Here is a 13,288-nt window from a genome sequence, read left to right as displayed (position 1 = left end):
TATTGTAATAAACTGTAAAAAGCAGAGATTTCTACAATTTTTAAATTGCAACAAAATTAAAGAAAAAAATACAAACAAAGCAATTGCATTTCTGAAGTCTGTGAAGGATGTCAAGATCATGGTCAATAGAATTTTCAGAGATCATATAAAATATATTAGTAAGTTAAATGTTACTGCATTAAATTATTGACTCAATTACTATTTTCTATCAGTTATGGTTTCAACTCTCAAAAAAAAATTCTGATAAGCTTTGCACCTGCAGACCCTTTGGAATGTTGTATTTTAAACGAGAAAGGGTTTAATTCCAAGTTCAGAACTTAGTCTACTTTCACACTGCCGTTTTGGCTTTCCATTTGTGAGATCTGTTCAGGGCTCTCACAAGAGGTCCAAATGGATCAGTTTTGCCCTAATGCATTCTGAATGGGAAAGGATCTGCTCAGAATGCATTAGTTTGCCTCCGTTCCATCTCTATTCTGCTTTGGTGTCCGTCTGATGAAACTGAGCCAAACGAATCCGTTTTGACACACAATGTAAGTCAATGAGGACGGATCCGTTTTCTATGACACCATAGAAAACGGATCCGTCCTCCATTGACTTTCAATGGTGTTCAAGACGGCTATGTTAAAGATAATACAAACGGATCCGTTCTGAATGGATGCAGACAGTTGTATTATCTGAACGGATCCGTCTGTGTAGATCCATGACGGATCGCGCACCAAGCGCGAGTGTGAAAGTAGCCTTAGTTGTTAAAGGGTTATTCCCATTTCAAACATGTATTGTGTATCCACAGCTTGTGCCATAAATATCCCGTAAGCGGAGGTCCCAAAGGTGGGACCTGCATTTATCTCAGAAGTGGCCTTACCCCTCCCATTTGGATGTGGTGGTCAGAGGTGACTGGAACCACAGCATTCTATAGACTGGGCCTTTACAATGAGTTTGCTTAAAATATTGAATCAAATGTAAGGCTAATTTCACACAAGTCTTCTGTCCAGATATGATCCTTTTTGCGAACAGACAGCATCCAGACTCAATCCTGACCCATTTATTTCAATGGGTATATGTACACAAGCATTCATTTTCACTGACCATTTTAGCGAAAAATCCCAGCGTGTTCTATATTGTTCGTTTCTCATGCAGCCCTGGCCCCATAGAAATGAATGGGGCTGTGTGAAAATCAGAAGGCATCCGAATGTAGTCCATTTTTCACTGATGGTAGTAGGAGAAGTTTCATTCTTCAGTTTTTCTTCATGTGTGAAAAACGGACGCAATCACAGACAAAACTGACTGAACCTGCATTTAAAGCCATCAGTTTTTCGCTGAACAGATCATAACACATTCCGTATCACTCGTGTGAAAGAGGCCTAAGAGTTTATCAACACCACTCCTGATGCATACAGCAAATGTGACCCCTATGGGTGTGACAGATGCCAGAAGACTGTGGGGGACATTTATGAAGACTGGCAATTTAGACACCAGTTTTCATCCATCTTACGCTGGCGGTTCAGCCGCCTAAGTTATGTAGAGGCAACAGACTTTACACTTGTCTAAATCTACGCCACCTCCCTTGGCGGCATAGATTTAGACATTTTTCTACATCTGAAACAGACGTAGAAAATGATGAATGAGACGGCCCTACCGGCCCACCCGCGCCATGCCCCCATTTTTAGACCTGGCGTGAGCAGTGGAAAAGGGGACAAAGTTGCAGATCGCAGTGAAAATAACCTTTGCATCGCAATCTGCGACAGATATACACCAAAGCATGGTGTATAACTTTTTGTAAATGTCACCCTGTTTTTTTGGTATATGCTGGGCTGGTGTACAACTTGTTTAGCTACACAGAGAAGGAGACTCTGCTGTACTTTGCTGTGCAGTTAGGCATTGCAATTTAGTTTTTTGAATAGTGGTCTGTGGGAAACATATGCAACTGCATGGCATATACTTGCAGACAGCAGTTGGATGTATAAGTCGTGCAAATTTCCTAACTTTTACCTTAAACAAGTACCTTAAATGCAGCGTAAAAGTGCTCTATAGATCCCTTTAGAATTGAAAGTAGTGGCGGTCTAAAATCACACACTTCAAAAAAGGGATCTTCTACTGTATATATCTGATATGTCCGAAGATCATTTTGACTGTATATCCCCAGAAAGTACCAGTTTCAGAACATTAGTTAGTAATACGGACATTAATCATGAGATGTGGGTCAGGTAAAACTAAATGGGCTCCAGACATTGTTCAAATGAATACGTCTGCAGTGTGACAACAATCACTGTATCATTATTGATAAGGCTACTCCTAAGTGTTAGGCGGGACCAGCTTGTAATGTACACTATGTGTAACATTCAGTATAAAACATGAAAGAGAGGTGATGTAAAGTCTTTACATTCATATGTATCATACTGTTTCTGGTTTAAAACAATTACAATATATCATCTCTATTGGTCAGTTCTCAAGTCATGGGGGGAGATTTATCAAAACTGGTGTAAAGGAAAACTGGTTCAGTTGCCCATAGCAACCAATCAGATCCCACCTTTCATTTTCCAAAGGAGCTCTGAAAAATGAAAGTTGGACTATGATTGGTTCTATGAGTAACTAAGCCAGTTCTACTCTACAGTAGTTTTGATAAATCTCCCCTATGGTTTACATGAAACAGATCCCAGGAGTCAGAATTTATAGGATTTACAGAATTTATCACCTATGCCCAAATTAGATGATAAATGTATGATTACTGGGGTTCCAACCACTGGGACCCCCAGGGATCCTGAGTCCCCTTCTTAAATGGAGTGGTGGTGTGCATGTCAGTCCACTGCTCGATCCACTTCTACGGGACTGACGCAGACATCACTTTGTCAGTGCCACAGAATTTCATGACGCAGTGGACTGACATACGCACTACCGCTTGTTCTCCTACATTTATCACCTGCCCTGTGGAAAGGTGATCCCTTTTAATATAAATTACTACTACTAGAAATGTCCAAAAGTAAAATAGCAGAGATATTTTAAAAATATTAAACACTGCAGTGAATTATGATCAGAGAAAAGAAAAATGCAAAAATGCTAAATTAAAATGTTAATTAATAAAATAAAATGCACAGTGTGGCAGATGGGAGATTTCTGTATACGGTGGCTGTCCGGATCTGTTATCTGCCTCAGCCATGCCTGCTCTTGTGAACTCCAGTTAGTGGATTCTCTGGGTAAAGACGGGAAAAACGTCCAAGTGTCCATATTGGAAATACATTTCGATATGCAGTGTAGCTGATGGCACAGCTCTTGTTAAAGACACCTGATATATTCTCCTGCAAGGCAAAGATAACATATGGTTTTAACAGGTTTTTGCAGATAAAGAGAGGGTGTTAAAGGGTTTTTACCAAGATCAAAACCTATCCACAAGATACATCTGATCACTGGGGGTCCTACTACTGGGATCCCCACTGATCACGAGAACCATGATCCAGATTCCTGCAAAGGAATGGTGCTGCTGTTGATCCCGCACAGGACCCTTTATTTATTTTCCATGGGACTGCCAGAGATACCTGAGCGCTGTACATGGCTAGCTCCCTCAGTCCCATAGAGAATGAATAGAGTGGTTAGACCCCACTGATCAGGTGCTTACCCTTACCTTGTGGATAGGGGATACATTTTGATCTTGGTGCAACCCCTTTAATAAGTGATAATGTGAGCTGGAGCCCATTTGTCTAATAATGTAAATAGATGTTATGCGTTATAAATGGAAAGTATTACAGAATTATACATTTTAGCAAACTGCTTGAATGAGCTAGCAAATATAAACTGGTATATACAGTTGCAAGAAAAAGTATGTGAACCATTTGGCATCATATGGATTTCTGCACAAATTGGTCATAAAATGTGATCTGATCTTCAGCTAAGTCACAACAATAGACAATCACAGTCTGCTTAAACTAATAACACACAAAGAATTAAATGTTACCATGTTTTTATTGAACACACCATGTAAATATTCACAGTGCAGGCGGAAAAAGTATGTGAACCCCTAGAATAATGACATCTCCAAGAGCTAATTGGAGTGAGGTGTCAGCCAACTGGAGTCCAATCAATGAGATGAGATTGGAGGTGTTGGTCACAGCTGCCCTGCCCTATAAAAAACACACACTAGTTCTGGGTTTGCTTTTCACAAGAAGCATTGCCTGATGTGAATGATGCCTCGCACAAAAGAGCTCTCAGAAGACCTACGATTAAGAATTGTTGACTTGCATAAAGCTGGAAAGGGTTATAAAAGTATCTCCAAAAGACTTGCTGTTCATCAGTACACAGTAAGAGAAATTGTCTATAAATGGTGAAAGTTCAGCACTGCTGCTACTCTCCCTAGGAGTGGCCGTCCTGTAAAGATGACTGCAAGAGCACAGCACAGACTGCTCAATGAGGTGAAGAAGAATCCTAGAGTGTCAGCTAAAGACTTACAAAAGTCTCTGGCATATGCTAACATCCCTGTTAGCGAATCTACGATATGTAAAACACTAAACAAAAATGGATTCATGGGAGGATACCACAGAGGAAGCCACTGCTGTCCAAAAAAAACATTGCTGCATGTTTACAGTTTGCACAAGAGCACCTGGATGTTCCACAGCTGTACTGGCAAAATATTCTGCAGACAGATGAAACCAAAGTTGAGTTGTCTGGAAGAAACACACAACACTATGTGTGGAGAAAAAGAGGCACAGCACACCAACATCAAAACCTCATCCCAACTGTGTAGTATGGTGGTGGGGGCATCATGGTTTGGGGCTGCTTTGCTGTGTCAGGGCCTGGACGGATTGCTATCATTGAAGGAAAAATTAATTCCCAAGTTTATCAATACGTTTTGCAGGAGAACCTAAGCCCATCTGTCCACCAGCTGAAGCTCAACAGAAGATGGGTGTTGCAACAGGACAACTACCCAAAGCATAGAAGTAAATCAACAACAGAATGGCTTAAATGGAAGAAAATATGCCTTCTGGAGTGGCCCAGTCAGAGTCCTGACTTCAACCCGATTGAGATGCTGTGGCAAGACCTCCAGAAAGCGATTCACACCAAACATCCCAAGAATATTGCTGAACTGAAACAGTTCTGTAAAGAGGAATGGTCAAGAATTACTCCTGACCGTTGTGCATGTCTGATCTGCAACTACAGGAAACGTTTGGTTGAAGTTATTGCTGCCAAAGGAGGTTCAACCAGTTATTAAATCCAAGGGTTCACATACTTTTTCCACCTACACTGTGAAGGTTTACATGGTGTGTTCAATAAAAACATGGTAACATTTAATTCTTTGCGTGTTATTAGTTTAAGCAGACTGTGATTGTCTATTGTTGTGACTTAGATGAAGATCAGATCACATTTTATGACCCAATTTGTGCAGAAATCCATATAATTCCAAAGGGTTCACATACTTTTTCTTGCAACTGTATGTGTATAAATCCTAAACCTAAATATATGTGAAAATGGGTGGACTCTAAAAGGGGTTGTTCCATCATGACAACCCTTTTTTTTCTTTCTAAGGCTACTTTCACATACGCGTTTTGGCATTCTCATCTTGGCATCTCAAAACCGGGCCAAAGCAGTCCAGTTGTCCCAATGCATTCTGAAAGGAAAGAAATCCGTTCAGGATGCATCATGATGCCTTCCGTTCCCTCTACATTCCGTTTTGTGACCGGACACAAAACCGCTGCAAGCTGCTATTTTGTGTCCGGTCATCGAAAAGGAACAAACCGGATCAGTCACTAAAAACGATGTAAGTCAGTGGTGACTGATCCGATTTTTTAGGATCCTAAAAAAACTGGTCCATCACCCATTGACTTTCAGTGTATTTACTGATTCAATTTCGATTTCACACAACCGCATCCTAACGGAACGGATACATCCTGAAGTGTAATGAAAACGGAACTGTGTTGGTCAGGTTTTGAGATCCTCTGCTGGATCCCAAAACCTGAAACCAAACGCAGATGTGAAAGTAGTCTAAGGGCTCATTCAGATGGCCGTATGCTGTCCGCAAAAATGTGGATCCGTTTTTTTGTGCATTAGATACTGACCCATTCACTTCTATGGGGCCCTTTTCTTCCATTCCACAGCTCTGCAAAACAACTGAAACATGTCCTATACTTGTCAGTGAAAATGAGGACGTGGAATGCAACCCGTTTTTGTTTTTTGCGGACATGCTGAACTGTCCACAAAAAAACTGATCCGCATTTTGGCGGACAGCATACGGCAGTCTGAATGAGCCCTAAGTTAGGATATATTGTGGTCATAGAAGTAGCCCCAGCACCCCTTCACACCAACTTAGAAACACCTTAATTAGGCAGAGCGGAGAGAGGCTCCTGGTCTGAAGGACTATTTCTTGGTTGCTTATGTATATTTAACAAAAGAGTTGACCTGATAGGACATAAGGTATATAAAGTGATAAAGTATTTTTGATGGCAATTAAATACATTACACATAAAGCTATACATTTATCATCATTATTGTTTTATGAACTTTGGGTTTTTAGTAAGGATCTGCATACATCAGTCAGCTACCACATTTACTATATGCAACTTACAGCTTTCTCTAATTCCTCTATTTGGTTTTTAGTAAAAGGTATGTTGGGACTTTTAATTCCACAAAATGATACTCCAAAGGCTACCTGACTGGTGTGTGATACAATAATATATATCACAAAAGCATTTCTTTAGTAAATTTTTATTAAAAATGAAGGTAGTTTACGGTTGTTAAATACACTACAGATTCATATGTTTTATTATCTAATGATATACCTGAGGCCAGTCTCCATTGCTATGTTGCTTCTCTAGGAGCAGTTTGACTCCTCTCTCCAAAACCGTAACATTGGGATACCTGCAAAAGATTTGTAAGTGCAGCAATGCTTAAATAGTCACTAACTTTTCACACAGCTTTGTGTAAATCAAAAGTATAAGCAACCATAAGAAAATTTGTAATCCATCTTATCAGAGAGAAATGTCTAGTTCTCCTGTTATAAGCAGTTTACCCCTTCCTACCCATCACGGTGAGTAAATGCTTTTCTCTTGAAACTGTCCAGGACAAAGCAGGTCACTAAAGTATCAGAGTACACATGTCAATAAATGTCTATGGAGAGGGGAAGGAGAGTGCAGAAACTGAGAGACCGGCACAGGAAGACAGACTGCATAGACAGTTTCTGTCTCAGCCAGAGTGCTAAATTCACATCTATGCTGGTCAGTACCTCTGTGATGTCCTCCATGATCCGGAGGCTAAAAGAAAGTTAGGAAGCAGATTTTCCTCTACTTACTGTGTGCAGTGGATGGCAGCTAGTCACTACCCACCAGAAAACTGCTACCAAATGCCAAAAACAAGTGATATGATAGGCAAAAATAGCATTATTCCCTATGTACACACACTGTACTGCTGATTAAGGGTACTTTCACACTAGCGTTAAAGTTTTCCGGTATTGAGTTCCGTCACAGGGGCTCAATACCGGAAAAAACGCATCAATTTTGTCCTAATGCATTCTAAATGGAAAGCAATCTGTTCAATGTGCATCCAGATGTCGTCCGTTCCATCCCTTCCATGCTGTGGTATTTTCTCCGGCCACTTGCCGGAATGCAGGATCCGGCATTAATTTCCATTGAAATGTATTAATGCCGGATCCGGTACCAAGGGTTCAGGAAATTGCCGCATTGATGGATCCGGTTTTCTGGTCTGCGCATGCGCAGACCTTTAAAAATGTGAAAAAAATAAATACCAGACCCGTTTTTCCAGATGACACCGGAGAGACCGATCCGGTATTTCAATGCATTTGTCAGACGGATCCGCATCCGGAAACAAATGATCTCCGTTTGCATACAGATTTCCAGATCCGGCAGGCAGTTCCGGCAATGGAAGTGCCTGCCGGATTCTTCTAACGCTAGTCTGAAAGTACCCTAATACAGTATGTTTAAAGGTCAGGAACACTTTAAAGTGTAACAGTCGTTTAGGGTAATTTTTCAGAATAAATGTTGGTGTACATGTGGGATAAACACTGTATCCAGATATTATATAACTTGCACTGTATCTGCCAATTTTAGCAGTTTTTCCTCTGCAATCTGCCTGTAATTTCCATTTTTTTCTTCCGCGCTAGTGGGAGGAGATTAGCTGGCATCATGTCTACCCATATACTGCACATGGAGAGATAGGTGATTCTGCTTCCTAACTCTCTATAGCACACCTTGAGAAGCGGAAGGTGTAAAAAAAGGACATTACACAGCAGAACTAAGCAATTCAAGACATTAAATCATTTACAAATCCCAGTAGTCTCTCTGTGTCAGTCCCTCTGCCTCTGCCTGTCTCCACTAGCCCCTTCCTTCTTCTCCTACTCCACCCTCATAGACTTCTATGTAATCTAATCCCTCAGTGAGCTGGCAGCGAGTTTTCAAAGAAGACAGATCTGATCTGTGAATTGAGAGTTAGCAAGAAGGAAGGGGAGCAGAAGTCTAATAAAAGGAGAAGAAAGTATATTTCTCTAATATGGTATATTACAAAGTTTCTTCCATTCATCTGTGCTATTCTTTTATGGAAAAAAGAAACAATGTTAATATAACACAATGCTCCAATCATTTTACTCTAGACAGCAAATTATAATAATAAAACAGGCAGATGCCTCATAAACATGGCCAGGTGATGAGACATCTTCCTGTCCTCTTATGCACTCTATTCTGCCATTGATATTCCCAATAACAAGCAGTTCCAGCCTTGTTTCTCACCTCATGTTTAGACCACAATTCTTGCCTGCCCTTTTGGTCAGGCCATGTGTGTGTTAAAATATACTAATATGAATGTATCCCGCCCAACAGATATCGATGTTATATCGCTTTCCCCAAAATATCACCATTTATCAAAACTGCCTTTTTCTAAAGTTATTAGCCCCACATTGTGCCCTGTGGCAAATCTGTTTCGGCTGTCAGTTACGTCCTGCATTGAAGCCTTATAATGTAGGAAGCCTTACTGGTAAGAAGGGGCATGGTTGATGTCACATGATCTGCTGATGTCAGAACACATCACACTGCCCTAAGGCATGATGGGACAGCAGTCACATGACAAACGAAAAAGTAAGATTTAAGCATAGGGGATAAGAGAAAACTGCAAATGAGGTAAATTAAAAAAATAAAATTAAGGAGGAATGGGAGTGAGATTAATTAATGAAAATACACTGTAGGGTGAAAAACGAGATTTTTGTGAACTCACCTGTAAAATCTCTTTCTCACTTAGTTCATTGGGGGGACACAGGACCGTGGTATAGCTGTTTGCTGCCACTAGGAGGCGACACTAGGCTGAAAACTGTTAGCTCCTCCTCTGCCAGCTATACCCCCTCCAGCTTGGAGAGAGCATATCAGTTTGTGCCCTAGCAGTAGGAGAAGCAGAAAGTAAACTGATAAACAAACTATAACTGCACACCGCCGTAGGACCAAACCAGAACCGAGGTCCCAACCGGCAACCAACTGCCCCTATATGCTGCACTAAGAAAATTGGGTGGGTGCTGTGTCCCCCAATGAACTAAGCGAGAAAGAGATTTTACAGGTGAGTTCACAAAAATCTTGTTTTCTCGCTCGTATAATTGGGGGACACAGGACAGTGGGATGTCCTAAAGCAGTCCACGGGGAGGGAAAACCAGAACCACATGGAAAACAACTCCGTCACGGAAGTTACTACACTGCGGCCTGCAAGACCCTGCGGCCCAGAGCAGCATCCGCCAAGGCCAGAGAATGCACCCGGTAAAATTTTGTGAACGTGTGCAAGGAGGACCAAGTCGCAGCCTTAGGCCTCTTTCACACGGGCGTGACAGATTTGGTCCGGATGCGTTCAGGGTGCGTTGCGGATAAATGCACGATTTTTCGGCGCGAGTGCAAAGCGTTTTAATGCGTTTTGCACGTGGGTGAGAAAAATCGGCATGTTTGGTACCCAGACCCGAACCCAGACATCTTCACAGAAGTCGGGTTTGGGTTAGGTGTTGTGCAGATTTTATTATTTTCCCTTATAACATGGTTGTAAGGGAAAATAATAGCATTCTTAATATATGGTGAGGGATCATGTGATGAGCGCAGTGACGTCACCAAAGGTCCTTTTCCTGCCAGGTCATCAAAGAAGAAGACAGAAGAGAAGCTACGCTAACAAGTAGATAAGATAAGTTTAATTTTTATTTTTTTTTTTTTTTTTTACCCCTTCATCCCTATTTTACTAAGCATTCTGTATTAAGAATGCTATTATTTTCCCTTATAACCATGTTATAAGGGAAAATAATAATAATCGGGTCCCCATCCCGATCATCTCCTAGCAACCATGCATGAAAATCGCACCGCATCCGCACTTGCTTGCGGATGCTTGCGATTTTCACGCAGCCCGATTCACTTCTATGGGGCCTGCGTGAAAAAACGCACAATATAAATCATGCTGCAATTTTCACGCAACACACAAGTGATGCGTGAAAATCACTGCTCATGTGCACAGCCCCATAGAAATTAATGGGTCCGGATTCAGTACGGGTGCAATTCATTCACCTCACGCATTGCACCCGCACGGAAAACTTGCCCATGTGAAAGAGGCCTTACACAATTGAGACACAGATGCATGGTGAAGGTGAGCCCAAGAAGCCCCGACCGCTCTGGTAGAGTGGGCCGTGATCCCAGGGGGAGGTGCCTTGTCCCGGGAGCGGTATTCCTTGGCAATCGCTGACCGAATCCACCTGGCAATCGTCACCTTGGAGGCCGCCAATCCCTTGCGAGGACCTTCAGGGACTAGAAACAAAGAGTCCGAACGCCAAAAGGAACCAGAAACGGACAGTTAGATCCTCAAAGCCCGCACGACATCAAGCCGATGGCGTTCGCGCTCTCTCAGATGAGAAGGCTGTGGGCAGAACGAGGGGAGAACAATGTCCTCGTTGACATGAAAGGCCGACACCACTTTCGGCTGAAAAGAAGGCACTGGGCGGAGCACCACTTTATCTTGGTGAAACACCAGAAAGGGTTCCTTGCAAGAAAGGGCTGCCAGCTCCAAAACTCTCCTGATAGACATAATGGCCACCAAAAAGGCCACTTTCTAGGAGAGCAAGGAAAGAGAGACCGTACTCAAAGGCTCGAACGGAGCGGCCTGGATCGAGCTCCCAGGACCAGGTTCAGATCCCAAGAATGCAATGGGGGACGATAAGGAGGCACTGTGTGAGCAACCCCCTGCAGAAAATGTCTTAACAGGGCCTAACCCAGCCAGGGAACGCTAGAAAAAATTTGGACAGGGCTGAGACCCGTCCCTTCAAGGAACTAAGCGCAAGTCCAAGTTCCAATCCGGATAAAAAAAATGCCAGAATAGTAGGATGGGAGAACAGTCTAGGAGGGAGACCACGTTCCTCACAGAAACGCAGGAAGGACTTCCAGGTCCTGTAATAGATTTTGGACGACGTGGGTTTCTTGGCCATAATCATCGTACGAATGACCGTATCAGAGAAACCTCTCCGCCTTAGAAGAAAGGTTTCAATAGCCACGCCGTCAAACGTAGCGTATCTAAACGCTGGTGGAAGACCGGACCCTGTGACAAAAGATCGGCCCTGAGCGGAAGGGGCCACGGTGTGTCACCTAGAAGAAGAATGAGGTCGGTGAACCACGCTCGGTGAGGCCAGTCCGGGGCGATCAGGATCGTCCGGATGCCCTCCATCCTGATTCTGCGCAGAATGCGAGGCAGTAGAGGAAGAGGTGGAAAGACGTACAGGAGAAAAAAGCCGTCCCATGGCGCCATGAGGGCGTCTACGTCGTACGCCTTGGGGTCTCTTGCGCGAGAGAAGAAGCAAGGAATCTTGTGATTGAGTCTGGATGCCATCAAGTTCACGTCCAGTCGGCCCCAACGGAGACAGAGCGCCTCGAACACCTCCGGATGGAGGGAACACTCCTCGGGGTCCACTGTCGTCCGGCTGAGAAAATCCGCCGTCCAATTGTCCACTCCTGGAATGTAGACCGCTGAGATCACCGGAACGTAGGCTTCCGCCCACTGTAGGATCTTTGCTGATTCCTGCATCACCCCAAGGCTGCAGGCCCCCCCCTTGGTGGTTGATATAAGCCACAGCCGTGGCATTGTCTGACTTGTACCCTGAGTGGACGGCCCTCCAGGAGAGGGGTCCAATGCCAAAGGGACAGATAAATGGCCCTGAACTCCAAGATGTTGATGGGCAGTTTGGACTCCAATGGAGACCAAACGCCCTGGACTGTCCGGGTGGCGAAGACCCTGCCCCAACCTTGAAGGCTGGCGTTGGTGGTCATGACAGTCCATGTCACTGGGAGAAAGGACTTCCCCACTTCCAGGTGCGCAGGTGCGATCCACCACCTGAGTGCCGACCGTACCTGTCGAGACAGGTGGATATGCTGATCCAGGGAATCCGGGGATTTGTCCCAGGATGACAATATGGCACGTTGAAATGACCAGGTGTGGAATTGTGCGAATGGCTACCATCACCCCCAGTATCCGCATACAATTGCGAATTGACGGGCTTCGGCGCTGGAGGCAAGAGACAGACCGACTGCTGAAGATCCAGCCTCTTGTCCGGGGGGAGGCGTACCAACCACGCGCTCGAATCCAATATCATGCCGAGGAACCTGATCTGTGTGGAGGGACGAAGGGAAGACTTCTGCAGGTTCACCAGCCAGCCGAAGCAAGAGAGCGTGTCCAAGGTGATCTGTAGACTTCCTTCGCACTGAGCGACTGTAGGAGCCTTGATCAGGATGTCGTCCAGATAAGGGAGCAGAGTGATGCCCCTTGATCGCAGAAGGGCAAGGGGGGAGCGAGTACCTTTGTGAATACCCGCGGAGCTGTCGCCAAGCCGAAGGGCAGGGCGACAAACTGATAATGGCACAACTGAATAGCGAAACGGAGAAAGCGTTGGTGGGCGGCTGCGATAGGGATGTGCATGTAGGCTTCCTGAATATCTATAGACGCTAGGAGTACTCCTTGAACCAACGAAGAAACCACGGAGCGAAGGGACACCATTCTGAAACGCTAAAAACGGAGAAACCGGTTTACCACCTTGAGATCCAGAACCGGGCGGACAGCGCCCTTTTTCTTGGGAACCACGAACAGGTTTGAATAAAAACCCGAAAATCGTTCCTCCAGGGACACCGGAGTTAACACACCCCGTGCGAGGAGGGATTGAACTGCCTGGAAGAATGCCGCAGCCCGAACTGGATCCCTGGGAGGTTGTGAGAGGAAAAAACGGTTGTCTTTGGCTGTGGAAGGTGGGTGCTCTTTCCACCCGTCGCTTCCTAAATGATTTCGTCCAGTCAGGCACGAAGATTCG

The 13,288-nt window shown here is 44.1% G+C and overlaps 1 protein-coding gene across 1 annotated transcript in view; it reads right to left on the bottom strand.

Annotated features, from left to right (window-relative positions):
• Positions 1-1,325: 1,325 nt before the first annotated feature.
• The window catches only part of LOC122945066 (lanosterol synthase-like), a 49,887-nt gene continuing 37,924 nt past the window's right edge, over positions 1,326-13,288 (bottom strand). The window contains exons 21-22 of the mRNA XM_044303901.1: positions 6,762-6,840; positions 1,326-3,293 (exon numbers count right to left, since the gene is read on the bottom strand). Coding sequence (XP_044159836.1) covers positions 3,147-3,293; positions 6,762-6,840 — 226 coding nt within the window. The 3' untranslated portion in view covers positions 1,326-3,146. The remainder of the gene's footprint in view (positions 3,294-6,761; positions 6,841-13,288) is intronic.

This window comes from Bufo gargarizans, chromosome 8 (assembly GCF_014858855.1).
Source record: "Bufo gargarizans isolate SCDJY-AF-19 chromosome 8, ASM1485885v1, whole genome shotgun sequence".
NCBI lineage: Eukaryota > Metazoa > Chordata > Amphibia > Anura > Bufonidae > Bufo > Bufo gargarizans.
The sequence above is the reverse complement of the archived record's forward strand: the minus strand, read 5'-3'. Positions and strand labels throughout refer to the sequence as shown.